Source organism: Arachis hypogaea, chromosome 4 (genome assembly GCF_003086295.3).
Source record: "Arachis hypogaea cultivar Tifrunner chromosome 4, arahy.Tifrunner.gnm2.J5K5, whole genome shotgun sequence".
NCBI classification, from domain to species: domain Eukaryota; kingdom Viridiplantae; phylum Streptophyta; class Magnoliopsida; order Fabales; family Fabaceae; genus Arachis; species Arachis hypogaea.
In genome coordinates, this window is record NC_092039.1 from 14,415,898 (window position 1) to 14,435,402 (window position 19,505).

Here is a 19,505-nt window from a genome sequence, read left to right on the forward strand (position 1 = left end):
ATTGTCAAAAAAGTATATGATGCACACCCAACCACCATATTTTATTCAATCATCACCATAATTTCCATCAATTGTTCTAATTGTTGTAAGAAATATTAATGCTACAATTGGACAGAAGGGATAGGTTTAGGAGCCATGTAAGATCATGCAGGTATTCGGCTCTTAGAATAATGATATCTATTCAACTCTAGAAGGGGTGCTCCTTAAGAAACATCTTCATCAGAAGCACCCACCATAGAGTTAAATTACACTGCACATGAAAGCTTCATACATGATCCATTGAATATACATCAAAGCGTTTGAAAGGTTCATGAATTAAAATCTACACTGATAAATTTACAAGATATACATACAAGCTATACAAAATAGCACCAACCTATCACTAGTTTGTTACATAACTCTTTTAACAAGTTTACTGCTTCTCCGTTATCATGTCATCTCCACAAATCAGTAGTTCTTCAAATTCAAGCTCCAGCTGCACAAAGCAAATCTAAAATTCAGTAAACAAGTGAAATCAAATCATATCAACAAAATTCGCACATATAAGTCACCTGTGCTTGATTATGTGCCAGCTTCATCCTTCTGTACTCTTCTTGTGCCTTCTTAGAACGGAACATGGCTTGTACACGCACGACAGACCTCTCAACACGTTCTTCAGCTTGTTTCCTACTAGTCCTAAAGAAGTCCTCCTCTATGTCGCTTCCCTGTGTCTCATCTTTCATTTCTTGGTCAGGATTGACCTGGAGACCACGGAAACCTTTTCTCTTCAAACGCCAACGCAGGATTACTTTCTCAAGCACTCCAACAGACCAAATAATTTTGCGATATTGCTTCCTGGCTTGAAATCCCCTGAAAGCAGCCTGCATTGGAATACATGCAATTAATCTTCCTCCTCAGTGTAAACTATAATAAGACGCAACGTAGAAGGAAAATAATCAACCGGTCAAATGTGCTCAAGTCCTTGGATGAGAATACCCTCATGACTTGTTGAACAAGTCATGTTAATAAACAATCAATTTTCATGGAGGAAGAGCAGCTCATACCTGAATTCTAATAACCTGGCGTTTCATGTGGAGAAATTCTCTTCTCAACTTAAATGTACGGTATCTATATTGGATTCGAGCAGCGGCTGCCATCGTTTTCCTTGTCTCATAGTTGCGGAAAGCATGCTGGATCTTCATTGCTGCCACTATTTGGCGTTCTTGATCCTCTGGACTTAAAGATTCAATTTTCATAGATCGCAATTTTAGAGAGTGCTCCCTAAATGCAGATTGTATCCGTGCTGCTGCCTCAGCTGCAGTGCGGTAAGATGCCAGTGTCTCCTTGAGATAGAGTTGGTCCTCGGTAAGGTTCTCAGTGTTTCCTATATCCACTGTGGTGGTTTCCAGTGGGCCACTGATATTTCCGGCTAGGTTCATGTCATTGACTTGCTCGACCAGAGACTTTTCTGAAAGATAAGCCGCTAACCCATCATAGCCCTTAATATAAGCAAGATCAGCAGCAGTACATCCACCAGGATTTTGGGGAGTTGGATCTGTGACCAAATTTGGCTTTGCCCCAAAAGACAAAAGAGTTCCAACCATTTTCTCCCTGCAGACACAATTACAAAATGGAATAAACAATGAAAAGTTCATTGACTTTCATCATTCATCAATAGATTATAACAAAATAATTGAAAACGAAAACAATGAAGCCATTTAGGTAAAATGCAGTTGCCGACTCACAGATGAGCTGATACTTAAATCAAGTAGGGTTTGTGTATCAAACCTTCCATAATATGCTGCCCAGTGTAGAGCTGTCCATCCAAATTTGTCACGGAAATCAAGAGACAAGCCGGACCATGAAAATAAAGAAACAGCCCAAGTATATCCCAGAATTGCACACAAATGAATTACTCCTTGCCCTTGTTTATCATGTTCAGTAGTCTTAACACCTAAGCTGATTCGTTCCAAAAGCCATTCCTTTAATCTGTTTTTCAAAGCAATTTGAAACAAGTCATCTTTTGCTTGTGGAAATGGAATTGTATTTTCCTCAGTTGATTTCATCAGGTATTGCCAGCTTTTAGAAATAAAAGATGTTTTAAAGGCAAATTTCCTAGCCTCTTTCAGCGACTTGGGTGACACTTTACTAGAGAAAATATCAAGGCTCTTTTTTGTATCAAAAAGCAAATTAGTAAGCCTAATTTGAAGTCGAAATTCTTCCCAGTCGTATTTCTGTTCCATAAAAGCAGTAGGATTGTGCAATAGTGGTGTCCGATACTCAAAGTTAACAACTTGACTAATTGGTTTACGGCCATCAAAGCTCAAGTAGAGATTCACAAATCCAGGAGAATGCGGTGATACCCAGCATCGGTAGACTCCAAGCTGAACAGTTTCTACAGGAATACTTGCATCACTGCAGACACAATATAGATTGGACTTTGCAAGGTGTTGATAGTCATTATGAAATAAACCAGTTACAAGGATCTGCAAAAAGCAAAGGGACTCAGAGAGTTTAGTCATAACTGTGCTACACATGATAACACATTGAAAATGCCATTTTTAACAATACTCCTCACGGAGACCCAGATTTCGCAAGCAAATATTATATAGCAGAGGCAAACCTTAGTTTTCTCGGTGGAAGAAGCCCATGTCGGGGACACATCAGTGATAGTAAATACTTGTTCAGGCAGAGAAGATAGCTGATTACCAGCCACCAGTGATGAATATTGCCCCTGAACCGACGAAGAAATTGAGGATTCAAGAGCTGACTCAACAGAACAAGGTGGCGAATCAGATATCATATTGTTTATCCACATTCCAAAGCTGTCCTGACTTTGCAAGCTTGGATTTACCAAAGTGTTCGAGGAATCAACACCAGCTAAAGAGATAGGAGAAGTCCTCTGAAAATCAACACTATCTGGAATACTGTAAGGAACACTATTGCTCTCAACAATTGGCTGAGCTAACTTACTGAAAGAATGAATTTCTGGAACCAAATTGCTTGCTACCTGGTAGAAAAACAAGAGGAAATAAATGAGCAACACAATTTAATCTATACCAACAAAAAAGTTATGTACTTTTACTATCTATTTACAAATATATAATATATGAAACCAGGTTCTCCAGCCTCCATAAAATAGTTGTAATACTTAGTCCAACATAAACAAGGGCCTGCGTGCACAGTTGGGGGGGAGGGGAGGGAAGAACACCAAACAACCATGCCTTCGTCATTGTTGATAATTTCAAAAATTATGAAGGAAAACCAATTTTGAACTCACTGATACTAATAGATAAAATTCAGCAGTGAGACATTATACATGCAAAAGGCCCAAGCATCTACGAAATTATGTCAATCAAATTCAATAAAGCCCTTCCTTTTACAAAGATTCTATGAAGAGGATGACTGATACGAAAGATGAATTTAAAAGCAGTAATAATAGCCCAGATTCTTGTAGTTTTTGTGCAGCTTTTTTGCTGCATTCTTGAATATTTCATTTTGTTCGTTCCTTTTATTTTAAGAGCATATTTCATCCTTTTGTTAATGGTGATTCACTTCCTTTTTTAAAAGAAAATATATCATCTTACATTGCCAGAGCTCCCTTTCAGAAAACTTTGGTTTTGTTGATTAAAGGATTGAACATTTCCTGCAAAAAGATAAATTTGATGTAATAGAGTCACAAGATTTTTTCCGAACAAGTAATAGAGCACAAACAATTACCACTAGTGGCTATTGTAGAGGTGTTGTCGTTTGAAAGCACGAGGTCATCCCATTCAAGTGTATTAAGCTCATGAAGCTTCATTTCATGACTCTCAACCGTCAAATTGTCATTAAATCCTGTTTATAAAAGGAATGAAAACATAATACCTAGTCAAGGGAAGAAAAACTACATAAACCAAGATGGCAGCACTGGTACATAGCAGCATAAACTAAAAGTAACACAAATGGTGGTAGTGGGAGGAATAAAAATGTTTGATGACTAAAGACATATGTGCATTGCATGTGCTCTTCCAATAAATTTCCTTCTATATTTTTCCACTAAAAACCCTTAACATCTGCATTTAAAAGGTCTCCGGCTTCAAAGAAATGTAATAAAAGTTGTTCATATTGATAACCTGAAGAGTATGAATTGTATTTCTTACCACTGGCATAAGCAGTGTTGGTCCCTGAGTCTAATTCTTCTGATAACCATGGTTGGTCAGAGGCTGAACTAGAATGAGAATTTACAGGTGTGACAGGAGAAACTTGTGACTGTATGATAAAATGTTAATTATATTCATTAACCAGATCAAGGGGTATAGCATGTGACACATTAAGCATTAGTGTGTGAGACTTTCTCTTTCTCTTATAAACATAGGATGCGTTTGAATAAGACTCTTCTTTTAAAAGCATCCTTTTTTAGTTAAACTTTTACAGAAAAATAGATTCAGAAAGAGGACAAATCAAGAAGGAAAATGATTTACACAACCTCTTGTGTTTCACGGTAATGAACAAGGACTATGTGCTCCAGCCTCCTGAAATGAAAATAAATATAATTGTAAGACAACTCTATGTGCTTCTATTCAAGTTTAATTGAAAAATAATATGCAAGAAAATACATAACCACCAATTCCTTTGCATATTGATTCACAGTTCAGAATATAGGCATGCATGACATATTGGATTTGGGGGCTTAAGTGATAAAGCTAAACATAGATATACATACTTATCAAGCAACCAATAACATCTACGAACAAGTCCTGGGTTATCTTGGCCATGTGCATAATATACGTGTATCCTTTCTTCGTTACCAACCTGAAAGATACAACGTTAAACAGAATGACCAAAAAGAATGTAAAAGATCAGATAATATGTGCATCATTCATTACTGAGTATATCTAGCATCAGAATTCAAGTGTAACAAAAAAGAAGTAAAGTTTGCACAAACTGAAGATTTAGAATGCAAAAAAGAATGTATTATATAGTCAAACACTACTTTATTAGTTAATTGCTACTCCTAAATCAAACACAAGATGATAAGAGATATCTGAACCAAGTAAATATCAAAATTTCCATCAAGAAAATATCATTCACGGAAGAAAGCACAACAAATGAATATTCATGAAAATGAGAATTCTCACTTTTAAGTGCTCATGTGCTTCTTTAACTGTTTTCCCATCATTTTTCTTCTTCCAGTTGTACCCATCTTTTCGAAAGTTCCTAAGCATTTTGCGGTCAAATAATATAATACGACCACCTGTTTATCAGCACAACAAGAAACATTATCACTAGTGGTTTGCATCCTATTCAAAATCATATACAATGTCTAATGTAGTTAAAACTTGTTACCTAAATGTAAAACAACTAAGTAAAATATCCTTATTTTGAAAGAGAGAAATACCAGAAATCAACTCTAGGGAGACTTTATGAACATGACAAATACACTAGAAGATGCATAAATGTGTCAATACATTAAACATCTTTTCTATTCACTACGAATTGCTTCAACAGGAATGAAGGGCCTAGAAGTCTACGAAAATTACAAATAAGCTGCAAATAACGACGTGGTATATTAAAATCTATTTACAAACAGAAAACTGATGCCGATAGATATAATATATGATTACTTTTGGGCTTATTCACTGGCTTGACATGGATAGTGAAATATTTGGAATTTGAGAGTATAGCATGAATCTCATTGGGACGAAGCCATCTGCTCTTTGCTTCCTCCATGGTGTTTTCAACATCCAGGTCTATTGAGAAAAACAAATCAAGAGAAATGATTAATAGGTTGACCGCTGGCACACAATCAAGAGAAATCATACACAATGAATATATGTGTTGTCAGTTAGTCAGTTGCTCAGCTTCCTTTCAATCCCATCTTACGATATACAAGTTCATACACGTAACTGCATTGAAACAAACATCAGAGCTAAGCCTTCATACCATTTCCTTTCATTAGTTACCTTCCAATATGGTATAGCCTAACAAAACTATAGCAGTATGCGAGTTTGACATCTGTTGGTAACACACAATGAGAATTTAATCGAGGTTCCAATATGCTGTATGAACACCTTGTGGAAATCATGAAGTTGACATATTCGGCTCATCGCCAAATGAGAAACTAACAAGTAACAGTCGCTCAATCTAGACATTTTTGACTTAAGAATACCACAAAAATTTCCCCCATATGGAAGAAAGTACATGGAATTCACAAAACTTTATTTTAGTGGAATTGACATAGTTCACTATAGAACACTATCACGTCTTTCGATTCATGAAACTAACCCCACATAGACAATGCTTTGTTATTTTAGGGTAAAAGAATACTATAGCATCAGTGTAAAACATTGAAAGAGTGCCCTTAATAGCAGAAACAACAGAAAATCTTTGGGAAGTTGCCAGAGTCCCCTTAATAATTTGTCAAAACATCAATGATTACTACTGACATAGTAAAAGATTTTGAACTCCAATAGGTATAAACAACCACCAGTACTTCCTAAACCATATTCCGTTGTTGCTTTCAAAAACACCATAAGAGTGAAGAGTCCACACTCCACAATACACAATTTCACACTTCCTTTATCCCCCTTTTGCCTCCACTCCTAGGTTGCACTGAAAATCACAAACTTCCACTTTCAGAAACCAAAGTCAGCTCAAACTTCAACCAAAAGGGGGGAATTTTCAAAATTGAAACTTGAGGAAGGTTTTGAGGGTCAAGTCAACCAAGTCATATGCATAATCCAAGTCCAAAAAAGAGTGATAGAGTGAAGAAGAATGCATTGAAGCAAGTACCTTGCAATGTGTGGAAGCCATGTATCTCTGAACCCACAAGTTGACCCGTTAAGCTTGGTTGCTGCGCCATCATCATTGAACATGAAGAAGAGCTGAAGAATTCAAACCTATGAGAAATTCTCCACTTTTGACAACACCTTTCTTCTTATTCTTCTTCTCAGCACAAGAAAAAACTCAACAATTGCATACCTTACAACCTTAGAAACAAGCAACAGAAGAAGAACAGAAGCTCAGACAACAATAACTCAAAAGTAGTGAACTAATAATATAAGATATTATCTATAAAGGAAGAAAAATGAGAAAAAAAAAAAGAAAAGTGGAAAATCAAAAGGGCAGTGAGAAAAAGCGAAAAAGTTGAGAAATTTACCCGACAGTGGAGAAGGGCCTGTAGTTGGGATTCCAAGAAAAGAGAAAGAATAGTCTCAGCTGAAACAATGACACACTGTTCTCTTTTGTTATCAACTACTATCATAACTAATTATTATTATTTAATATTATATTTATCATTTCCTAAAAACAAAAAAATAAAAAATTGAAAGCCATCTATTTTCTGCAAGGTTTTTCTTTGGGTCCTGGAATAATAATAATAATATAAAGGTTTTCCATTGGTTCGAAAGTCGAAACTTTCATTTTATTTAATATGTGAAAAAATCTTTAAAGATATTAATAATAATGAATTCTCGAAGACGTACTTCTTCATCATGGTCACATGGTGCCATGGCATTGGTGGGTAGAGATGTGCCTGTAGCTTTATAAAAGAATTCTTTCATATATTCGAAGATGAAAATCTTGTATTCCTCTATATGATGAATTGATGATCAATTAAATCTTTTTATTTTTCAATTTTGTTAATAAATTTAGAGACTATTATACTCTTATAATTGATAAATTTAGAATCAACAAGCTAATAAATAAAGATTATAGTAGGACACACCCATTAAATAAAGTAGATTGACACTGATGTCACATAAATAATACATTCATGATAGAATTTAGGGTTTACTTTGCTCACTTTCTTCCTTTTTGAGGTGGTTTTTTTTTTTTTACTAACGAACTCGTAATTTTTAAATAAGTACAAAAATACTATATTATTTAAGCTATAATTCGTTAATTTTTGAGAAGGTGTTAAAATATATAGTTGAATAAAAAAATTGTTGTATTTGGACGAGAGAAAAAAAATAAACAGAAAAAAAATATTGATGCTTTTGTTCTTATATTGTAAAATAATTTATTCGATCTATATATAATATTTAACTATCTAATAACAAAGAAAAATAAAAATTATTAATTGGTTATAAAATTAATATTTTTAATATGATTCAATAAGATCAATTTTAATAAAAATTATTAGCACTCTTAAGTATAAATTAATTTTTTAAATTAATTTAAATACATTTTTTAAACAAAAACAAGTTGCTAGAGAGTGCATTCTACATAAAAAGACTACAATAAATAAAAAGTTTACCTAAAGTTTGTCGTCAGAATACATATTAAAAATGATAATTAAAAAAGGTTTTATGGAAAATATAATATTATATTTTTTTGATATATTTAATATGAATTTATTAAAAAAATAAAATAATTTAATAATAATAATTTTAATATATATCTTAAAAACGCATATTTGCTCAAAATAGAAAGCCATTACATCACCGAGGTCCGATGAACAGCATCATTACTTCATAGCGTTAATAAAAATGTGGTTCTCGTTCAACATCAACGGGTTTTAAATGGTTTATCGTTGACTCAATATATATTTGAGAATTCAAGGGTACTTTTGATTTTTTTTTATATATTTTTTATTCATCGAATTTATAAGAAAAGTAAAGAATTGGATGTATATAAAAAAATAAATTTGCTGTTTTTATCAAAATTAAGTCGGTAGTCACCAAGTTACATATCTAACCACTTTTTTAAATTTTAGTGTATAATTAATTAATTAATTAACAATTATCCTCCACATATAAGTTATTTTTTTATACAAGTCTACACAATTAGTTATTTATATTCACACGTGCACGTTTTTCTTCGTGTCGTTACTGCACCTTCTTCTTCTTCTCTTTCGTTATCGTCGTCACCAACACCACATCCTCATCATTCTCCTCTTCTTCCTTCTTTTTCCATTAGAATTTCTTCTTCTCTTTCCTTTTCCTCCTTCTCCTCCATCATTAGTTATCTTGTTATAATTTTGTAGATGAATAATATTTCATTGTTGATAGTTTAAATTGAATGTAATATAAAAGTTCTGTATTGAAGAAAATATTTTTCTGTATTTACAGCAAATTTGGGTGTAACGCGAAGATATTTGAGTGTATTATTTAAGAATTTTCGGTCTATGTAGCTGATAAGTTCTGCATAATTCAAAACTCTTCTTCTCCCCTCCTCATCTTCTGCTACTTCTTCTTCTTTTTCATCATCATCATCATCATATTCTTTTTTTTCTTGTTTTATCTTCTCAAGTTTCTTCTTGTTTTACTATTTTAACAAAAATAAAAACAAAAAATCAAACAAAGAAGAAGAAGAAACACATAATGCTGCAAAATTACTTGCAAGATGATGAACTTACATTCATTCACCTAAAAGAAAGAAAGAAATAAGGGAAAAAAGAAGAAGAAAAAATGCAGCATTAGAGAAAATATTTTTCTGTATTTGCATCAAATTTGGGTGTAACACAAAGATATCTGGGTGTAACACAAAAATATTTGAGTGTATTGTTTAAGAATTTTCGGTATATGTGTGTTGATAAGTTCTGCATAATTCAAAACTCTTCCTCTTCCTCCTCCTCATCTTCTGCTGCTTCTTCTTTTTTTCATCATCATCACCATCTTCTTTTTTTATTCATCTTTTCCTTTTTAATTTACCTTCTCAAGTTTCTTCTTCTTTTACTCTTTTAATAAGAATAAAAACAAAAAAATCAAACAAAGAAGAAAAAAACACATAATGCTGCAAAATTACTTAAAAAAGAATAAACTTATATTTATTTAACTAAAAGAAAGAAAGAAATAAGGAAAAAAAGAAGAAGAAAAAAATGCAGCATTAGAAGAAATATTTTTCTATATTTGCAGCAAATTTGGATGTAACACAAAGATATTTGGTTGTAACACGAAGATATTTGAGTGTATTGTTTAAGAACTTTTTGTGTATGTGTGTTGATAAGTTCTGCATAATTCAAAACTCTTCCTCTTTCTCCTCCTCATCTTCTGCTAGTTCTTGTTCTTCATCTTCTTATTTCATATTCTCATAATTTTTCTTGGGAGAAAAAAATCAAATAAAAATAAATACATAATGTTGCAAAATCAATAGAAAGAGGAGGAGACTAGGAGAGAAAAAAGTGCAGCAATAACAACAATAATTAAAAAAACACACGATAAAAATGAAATACGCAAAAAAAATGAGGAGGAGGAGGAAGAATGCGGGATACAAAGAGAAACAACATAATTTTACGCGCGCGTTATGTAAGTGACTTGTATGATTTATATGCCAAAAAAACTTATATATGTAGTAATACTCATTAATTAGTTAATTATTTAGACTCAAACTTATGCTAATGTGTAATAATATATATAATTTATACGACAACATATCTAAATCGCAGTCATTTTTTGACGATTATGAAGTGTAATTAAAACTTACAACTATAAATAGATCAAATTAATTTATGCATAATATTTTATAGACTAATTTTAACATTAACACAAAATATAATAATTTTTCCTCTCACTTCCTTCTCCTTTCTCTCCCGTTTCTAATCTTTCCATTTTTCCATCAACTAAACAATTAAATGACCTCTATAGCTCTTAAATAGTCTCTTTTGCACCTTAAATTGTGTATAACTATGATTAAATCAGAAACTAATTATTATTAAATTAATTTAGCTAGATCAATTTATCACAAAATTTATCATTTTTCAATCTTAAATAATTTCTTTTACTTTTTTTATCATAAATAATTTAGTTAAAAATAAATATATATCTTACCCTCAACATCTAGAACTTGTTTTAATTTTATCCTAAATATAAAAGTTTGGGGAGTTGTGATCCAAGAGAAAAGAGATGAGAGAGAGAGAGAAGAGAGAGATAGCTGTTATAGAGAGAATTAGAAAGAGGAAACGAAAGTCATAATTCAATAATAGTAAACCATACTTTACAGAGAAGAATAAAAAAGGTTTATATACACATAAAGCTAACAAACTTCTCTTTGCTTCTTTATATTTTATAACTAGCTTAGCTGAAGAGTCACTACTACTTGTAACTAAACTAATGTTTAACTTACGCAACAATAATACATCCTCTTACATCTCTCTGCAAGCTGAAGAGTGAATGTTCACTAGTCCAAGCTTGGAATATGCATCGCTAAAAGGTCCAAGAGCCAAAGTTTTAGTGAAAATATCAGTGGTTTGATTAGAGGAGGAGATGGGTAGGAGTTTGAGGATGCCAGCTTGAGCTTTTTCTTTTGTGATGTGATAATCGACTTCAATGTGTTTAGTGCATTCATGGAAGACCGGATTGGCTTCGATGTGGAGGGTGGATTGATTGTCGTAGTACAAGGTAAATAGCTTGGAATGGTCAATTATGAGGTCCTTAAGCAAGTACAAGAGCCACTGTCCTTCAACCGTGCCTAAAGCCATGGCCCGGTATTCAGCTTCCGAAGATGAGCGAGTCACCATAGCTTGCTTTTTGCTTTTCCATGAAAGAAGGGAGGTACCAAGATAGAAACATTGGTCAAAGACTGAGCATCATGTGTCTGAGCATGTTGCCCAGTCTAAGTTCGTGTAGCCAGAGAGTGAAAAATCAAAATTTGAACTGAAGAAAAGGCCAGCTACTAGAGATAACTTGAGATATATGAGAAGGTGCATGCTTGCTTTGAAGTGAGAATCAGTGGGACAATCGAGGTATTGGCTAAGCTTTCCAACTACGAAGGAGATGTCAGGTCTGGTATTTATTAGATAGATGAGTCGTCCAATGAGTTGTCGGTACTTGGATGTGTCTTCTAATCTTTTCCCTGAATCTTTGGTGATCTGAGTGTTATAACACATAAGAGTTGAAGCAGGTTTAGATTCTAACATGCCAAAATCCTTGAGGAGGTCGAGTGTGTATTTGCATTGATAAAGAAAGATGCTTTTGCTGTTACGACTGAGGCATGAGCATATTTTCTATCTTTTTCTAGTGAATTTGCATCTAATTTGTTGAGTTTAATTAAGAATTAATTATATTTTAGTCACTATGGATGCTGTTTTGAGTTTTGTGCAATACTGTTTATTTTAGGTAGCATTCAGCTAGATTTGATGGAGTTTCTGCAGCACAAGAATCAAAGGAGATGGCTGCGAGGAGCGACGCGCACGCATGCACGTGAATTGGAGCTTTCCAAGGCGACGCGTGCGCGTGACTGACGCGTACGCGTGAATTGAAGATATGCTCAGCAACGCGTCCGCGTAACCGACGCGTCCGCGTAACCGACGCGTCCGCGTGACTTGCAGAAAAGACCATCGACACGTACGCGTGACTGACGCGTACGCGTGACTGACGCGTACGCGTGACATGCGCCACGTGCAGAAAAATGCAGAAAAATGCTGGGGGGCGATTTCTGGGCTATTTTGACCCAGTTTCCAGCCCAGAAAACACAGATTAGAAGCTACATAATGGACAAATCAAGTGGTCCCCACCCATCAGCTGAAGACTTGTTAATTAATTTGAATTTAAATTCAAATCTTATTTTTAGGAAAAGATATTGTTTTTAATTTTAGATAATTAGATTTTAAATTTATTAGGATTAGTTATAAAAAGGGATCTGATGCCATCAGATTGGAACACAGTACATTTTATTAGAATCCTAGTTTTCTTCTCTGAACCATGAGTAATTAATCCTTCATTGTTAAGGTTAGGAGCTCTGTCTATGTGTATGGATTGATTCATTTGTTCTTTCTATTTTAATTTATGTTTTGGATTTATATTTAAGAATTGTTTTCGCTCTTTATTTTATGAATTTGGGTGGAACAGAAGTATGACCCTCTTTCTATTTGAGTTCTTGTAAAACTTGGAAAAGCTCTCTACTTGAACAACAGTTTGAAAATAATTTCTCCTAAATTTTAATTATCTGAATTTAATAGGATACGTAACATATAATCATTTTATTTCTTGGGTAATTAGAGTTTTTGTGGCATATAAACTAGAAATTGATTATCACCTTCTAATTGGAATTAATTGACCAAGGAATTGGCAGTTAATGAATTTTAGAGGAGACTAGAAAGATCTAAGGAATTAGGGTCTAGTCACATTTAGTTTGCCATAAATTAAATCCTACATAATTAAAATAGTTAGTAAGAAAAGTTAATCCAGAAAATAGATAACTCTGAAACTTTAACTGTTTTCTCCTTATTTTATTCCCAAGCCATTTATTTTACTATTTTAGTTTCTGTACGATTGTTTAATGCTCTTTGAACTTCCAAACATTATTTTCTGTTTGTCTAACTAATCCTATCAGATACTATTGTTGCTTAATCCATCAATTCTCATGGGATCGACCCTTACTCACGTAAGGTATTACTTGGTACGACCCGGTGCACTTGCCGGTTAGTAAGTGTGGGTTATAAATACCGCACCAAGTTTTTGGTGCCGTTGCCGGAAATTGATTGTGATTAACAACTATTAGTTGTTTGATTGTTTAGATTAGGCATTTTAATTTTAATTTTATTTAAAAAAATTGTTTTATTATTTTTCGAAAAAAAATAAAAGAAAAATTTTTTCTCCTTGTTTCGCGTTAGCAACCCCCCTCTCCTGTTTCGTTTTCTTTAATTCTTTTTCTTTTTTCTTTTATTATTTAAAAAATAAAAAATAAAAAAAATAAAAAAATAAAAAAACAAAAAATAAAAAAATAAAAACAAAAAAATAAAAAAATTTCTTAATTTTTGAAATTAAGTTTGGTGTTTCGTAATTAGTTTTATTTTAATTTTTCTTATTTTAATTCTTAGAATTCTGTTCTTTCTTCTTTGCTTTCCTGTTTACCACATGGTGTGTTTAATCCTTTTTTGTGTTTTGTGCTAAGGAAAAATAATGGAGAGAGATCATATGGGCTACTACTCACACCCGAGTAGTAATTCATATCATTATGAATGGGGGAACTACCCAAATTTTGGTTGGCAAGGTCAAAACCAAAGAAACTTTAGTGCTCCATGTTCCAACTATCAAGAACCACCATCTCCATATCCATACCAAGAACCACCACCTCTCTATCCATATCAAGAACCATCATCTTTCTACCCATATCAAGAGCCACTATCTACCTATTCATACTAAGAACCGTCCTTTTTTTACACCTATCAAGAACCATCATCTCCTTCTTATTCATATCAAGAGCCACCTCCTCCTTATTCATCTCAAACACCATCAGATCTTGAGCTTCTCATGAAAGAATTCTTACATGATATAAAGACGAGTGTCAAAAATATAGAGAAGCATGTGCAGTCAATTATTAAGTCACAGGAAGAGGAGTAAGCAAATTCCTTCCCAAGAGATACAATGCAAAATCCTATGGAAGAAAGTGAGCAAACCAATCAAAGGAGTTTATACTCCAATGAATTAGAGAACTTTCCACTCTCACATATGGAAGAAGAGGAAGATGCACAACCTCCCATTCCCTTGGTAAGCAATGAAGAAGAGATTGAATTAGAAGAAAGTTACCAAGAGGAAGAGGTTGAAATTAAGGAAGCTTGCAAAGAAGTGGAAGAATTCAAAGAAGAACACAAGGGAGTAGAGCTTGCAAGACCTCTTCCAAAGCCATCACCATCCAATACAACATTCAAGTGACTAAAATTCCTATCCTTAATCCTTACTTTCCCACTTGAATATGGGCTACTGGAGACGGATGGTCAACTTAGAGCTCTTTGTGGCATTAAGAGTAAGAGGAAGATGGTTAGTGGCAAGAGTTGTCAAGCAAGGTTCAATATGGTTGCATGCTCCAAATTAAAGTGCAAGGATTGGTGTAGAGCTCAATTGAATAGGTCTAGAAGGTTGTTTAGATGTCTCTATAAGAATTCAGATTGTTTGCCACCTGTAAGGTCCAGAACCTTTGAAAAGCCTTTTTATGATCAAGTCTCAAATCATATAGTTATTTATAGCCTTAATTTCAGAAATTGTTTTATTAAAGATAATTAAGGCAAGTTTTGATTTATTGAAATTGAGACGAGTTATGATCTTTATCCAATTTTATAATTATTGGGTTATTTTCTATATTTAAATTATAAAGTTGGCAGTTATGAAACAATATGGATTTTATATGATTTGGATTAAATAATTAATATTTTTAAATATTAATACTGCTACTTTGGAAAATAAAGGATTTAATTATATTATTTTTAGTTATTTGATTTTGGGTATTTTATTGAAAGTAATTTGTAAAAATAGAAGAGCAAATAGTATTTTTCCATATACTATTAGTGTTGGATTTACATTGGGTTCCAATTACTATGTTATTCCCAATTTTATGTGAAATTACCAAAATGCCCCTAACCCTAATTTTTGAAAATGAAACCCTAACCCTGAAACCCTAACCCATGACCCATGACCCGGTTTCCCCACAACTGCTGCAGCCCTCCCTTCTAACAGCAGCACACACACACACACACACACACACACACAAAGCTTCCTTTCTCTTTGAAAGAACGAAAAAGAAAGAAGAATGGGGGTAAGGGGAAGGGGCCGCGAAATAAGGGAGAAGGAGAGGAAGACTTGCGCCGGCATGCTAGTCTCACCGCCGCCATCGCGCCGCCGTCCTGCTCAATGCTGCCGTCCCATCTTGCCGCGTCGTCGTGCCACGCCTTGAGGGCTGTCACACAAGGGAAGAGAGAAGAGAACGTGCCACCGCGCCCTGCCGTCGACCCACGTCTCGCCGTCGCACCACCGTCCTCGTGCCACCGTCATTCGGTCCATCCGCGAGTCGCCGAGCCAGGCTGAGAGAAAGGGAGACGCGCGAAGGAGAGAATGGATCTGAGGCCGAGCTGAGGTCAAACCACCGCGTCGGAGTCCATCCGCGTCGCCGTTGTATGCGCCGTGACCTCCAGCCGCGCTGTTGCCAGTCGTGCTTACTCTGCCACTGTGAAGCCCAGCTGCTGTTGGGAACCTTGTCGCTGCTCATGGGGTGCGCCGGTAAGCCTCTGCCACAGAAAAACGTCACTGCTGCACCGGCCACCGCCGCAGGTGACGCTGTTGGAAAGGGGAGCTGCACCACTGTGTTTATGGCTGCCGGAGAAGTGGTTGTGGCTACCGGAACCACACCGGAGCTTCTGGCCATTTCTGCCACTTGACACCCCCACTGCCGTCGCCGAAAAACGCCTCTGCCGCCGTCGAGATCCAATGCTGGTAAGAATTTCGAATTTGGTTTTCGTTTCTTGTGAGATTCTAGAGTTTTATTGTTGCGGCATGTTGGTTTCAGTCACTGTTGCCAGAGTCGGGTCGCCGCAGCCGCTAGAGGCGGCTGCCGGGGACACCGCCCAACCGGTTCAGAGGGCACTGCGGTCCGGTTCAACCGTTCTTAGTTTCAATAAGTATCCCTATTTCGAGAGCTATGCGTTAGTGTTCTGTTCTGTTTAATAAAGTAATTGTAATGTTGATGGTTCTAGGAGTTAGAATCCGAGTTTACTTGTGGCGTTGAGGTTGTTTCTACTTTTGAGAAAGACACACAGAACCGGGGTTTTGATTGTCGATTTCGGGTTGAGGCAGAAAGGACACTGTGACGCGTTTAGGTTATGGATTTGCATTTTGAGGTAGGGGCGCTTTCCAAACACTATGTTTTATGTATTGGAATTATTACATATGGATACTGATGTGAGATATTGTGTATTTGGTGATTGTATCTGCCTTATGTATTATTTGATTGACTCAAATGATTATGGATGTTGATTTGGTTGAATTGTTGTGCGGCTTGTGAAATGTAATGTTTTGAAGTTGATTCTTTAAAGATTTGAAATCTGATTTTAATCCGCTGATGATTGATTTGGTTTGAGTTAATTGTTTTGATGATTTGAAAAGTCGAATGCACTTTTGAATTCAGCCTGGTTTACTTTAATTGACTTGGTTTTGGACAAATGATTTGTTACTGAACCATTTCTTTAAAGCTTTAGAAATGAGTTAAATCAGTTGATATTAATTTGATTTTAAAACGGTTTCCTTGAGATATGCCAATGAGGCGACTGTTGGATTTAACTTGATTTTGAATTGATTTTTGGATTCTGGACTGTTGAAAGGGATTGAGGAACAGTTTAGTTGGGACCCGAACCGGGTGGCAAAGTCCAAGTTTTAGGGGAGATGCTGCCGAAATTTCTATAAAATCCGAGGCTTTATTTGAAATGTTATTTGGGAAATTTTGAGTTTAATGCCTTTCCTATTTACTCGGAGGATTGTGAATTTAGGGCTTCTCTTATTATCTTTGCTTAGAACGATTATGAAAGCGATGAAGCTATGCTTTGAAAGAATTATTGAAAAAGGAGAATCATGATTTCTCCTTGTTTTCCAAGAAGAATAGTATGTTTTTGGGTACAAGTTATTCGGGAGAGAATTTTGCCTTAGGGTTGTTTTAAGAGGTAAAACGGGTTTATGTTTTTCTCTATTAAACATAAAGAGTGTCCATTGGAAGAGTTTTTGTGATTTTAAAAGGAATTGGATTTTGATTGATGAACCTCATTATTTTGACGTTTTGAATAAGATTCAGAGTACCCTTTGAACTCTAGTTTAACACAACAAAAAATAATTCTCTTAGCAGTTTGAAACGCTTCAAATTTAATTATGGAATTGAAGCTGGTTTTGTTTAAGTAAAGGAAATGGCTTTGAAAAGAGTAATTGATTACATGTCTCGGATTGGCTTAGATCCTATTTTATTACTCAATTCCAAAAGCGAATGTTTTAATGATATTAAATGAATTTGGTGGAATGAGTTATGTTATTCTCCCCTAAAGGCTTGAGACTCTGTCGAGAAACTTTTGTTATTAAATCCCCTTGTTAGATGGATGATTTTGAATGTTTCAAAATGAATCTTTAACTTACCATGGTTATAAAAGTTGTGGAAAGAGGATGCCGAGAGTGGCATTGTTTTTAAAAGGGGAACTTACTTTGAGTAAAAGTGGCTTATGAGCCTGAGATGATTTGAGAAACGAGATTTCTAAAGCCAAGGCTGAAAAGAGTTGAAACTTGATTTCAAAGTGAAATGGCTTGAGAAAAGTAATTTATGGCTTAAATGCCGATTTTGTGAATTTGATGATGTTGAATGATGGAAGTGCTGTTTTGTTATGGGTCGGAATGGCTTTGTACGATTATGAATATTGGCTGGTTCTGGATTGAACCGTGAGCCAGAATGGCTGTGTATGATATTGATTTATGGCTGATTGCCGAATGAGTTATGGGCCGTATGGCTGACTATGAATTATGAATTTAAGCTGGATGACTAAGATGGATGTTGATCCATGGCTGGGACTGAATGAATATATACTTAAGATACCTGGGTAGTAGCAAGGGTTGTGGTTCGTCCCACTTGCTCCAGGTCAGAGACTGTGACGCCTGGGTAGTAGTGGTAGTAGTGGTGATTCCACTCGTTCCAGGTTGAGCTTTTAAACACCCACCTGGGAAGTAGCCACATTAGTGGTTATTCCACTGGCTCTGGGTTGAGCGGGTAATAGCAATGGGGTTGTAGCTCAAACCTACTTGCTCTGCGAGGGGTGTTTCTGTCCATGGTTAGCTACCAGGACGTGTCGGGTTGGCTATATAACCGACAGATGATATCATCAGCCACTAGGGACATGCATGCATCATATGCATTTATGTGACATTGTTTGGGTGTGCATATTGTACTTGGTTTGCCTATGTGATTAACTGCTAATTGTTCTACTTGCAATAATTGTTTGTTTGTGCTTACATCTTCTTATTTGTGTTTGCTACTGGGATTCTGTTGGACTGTGGTGATTGGTTGATGGTTGGATTGTTTGGGCCTAGGGCCGTGGTTGGAATGAGATAAACCGATGGTTGATTTCGGTTTGTATTTTTGGTTTGGAATAAGATATGAAAGGCTATTTTGTTTTAGCATAGATAAACCGCTTTGAAAGGCTTTTGAGTTTTTGAGAATTGAATGGTTCCTCTTTCAGAAAAGATTTCCGACTTTACTTTTATTGTAAACTGTTATTTTTGAAAAGAGGCATAAGACGGTTATTAATCACTGGTGCGGTTATCTCCACGTATCCTATTACAGTAATTCCCAAAAACCCTCTATTGAGAACCCTTTCGAGGATGATGTTCTCACCCCTTACATTTTTCCCTTTTCAGGATATGGCGCAGAAGTTACGAAGGGTTTATTTAGTTGTTGTTGAGATACTTTGTATTGCTTTAGATTATTATTTATTGTACCCTCACTTTTATCTTGAGATGTTCTGTAAGAGGGTTAGGAATTGTATTGGGTAATATTTGTAGTATTATTTATATATATGTATGTATATGTATATGGTGTACTCTTGATGAGCTTTTGTAAGTTGTATGGTATCTATGGATGTACGTTATCAAACGAAAGTAATTTTTGGAGCGGTATTGCGGTTTAAAGTTTTAAACAGGCTCATATTTTAGTATTAAATAGTATAAGTGTTGTTGTAATGTCCGAGCTATCAGAGTTGCGCAGCCGGAAGTGTGAGCTTTGGTAGTTAGGGTGTTACATTATAGTATCAGAGCAGTCCTTCCTGTAGAGCCTGAGGATTGGACTGGCTATGCTTCAATTGCATACTC

At 35.1% G+C, this 19,505-nt stretch overlaps 1 protein-coding gene and 1 long non-coding RNA gene across 4 annotated transcripts; one reads left to right on the top strand and one right to left on the bottom strand.

The window, feature by feature from the left end:
• Positions 1-17: 17 nt before the first annotated feature.
• On the bottom strand, positions 18-7,395 carry LOC112796351 (calmodulin-binding transcription activator 5). 3 transcript variants are annotated; one of them, XM_072235130.1, is made up of 15 exons: positions 7,121-7,395; positions 6,754-6,950; positions 5,586-5,711; positions 5,100-5,215; positions 4,685-4,773; positions 4,448-4,493; positions 4,122-4,230; positions 3,700-3,816; positions 3,567-3,625; positions 2,953-2,989; positions 2,603-2,859; positions 1,768-2,465; positions 1,044-1,590; positions 552-860; positions 18-475 (listed from the first exon to the last, which is right to left on the bottom strand). In XM_072235130.1, exons 2-15 carry the CDS (start codon positions 6,827-6,829, stop codon positions 413-415), a joined length of 2,649 nt encoding a protein of 882 aa, XP_072091231.1. In that variant the 5' UTR covers positions 6,830-6,950; positions 7,121-7,395; the 3' UTR covers positions 18-412. The 3 variants fall into 3 exon arrangements, with proteins under 3 accessions (XP_072091231.1, XP_072091229.1, XP_072091230.1); XM_072235128.1 differs by having other exon boundaries at positions 2,603-2,989; XM_072235129.1 differs by having other exon boundaries at positions 2,603-2,989; positions 5,586-6,573; positions 7,121-7,252.
• Positions 7,396-15,333: 7,938 nt separating this feature from the next.
• LOC140184400 (uncharacterized) lies at positions 15,334-19,299 on the top strand. Its single transcript, XR_011880998.1, has 3 exons — positions 15,334-16,106; positions 16,367-16,510; positions 19,056-19,299. It is a non-coding gene; the product is annotated as an uncharacterized lncRNA (long non-coding RNA).
• The last annotated feature ends 206 nt before the right edge of the window (positions 19,300-19,505 follow it).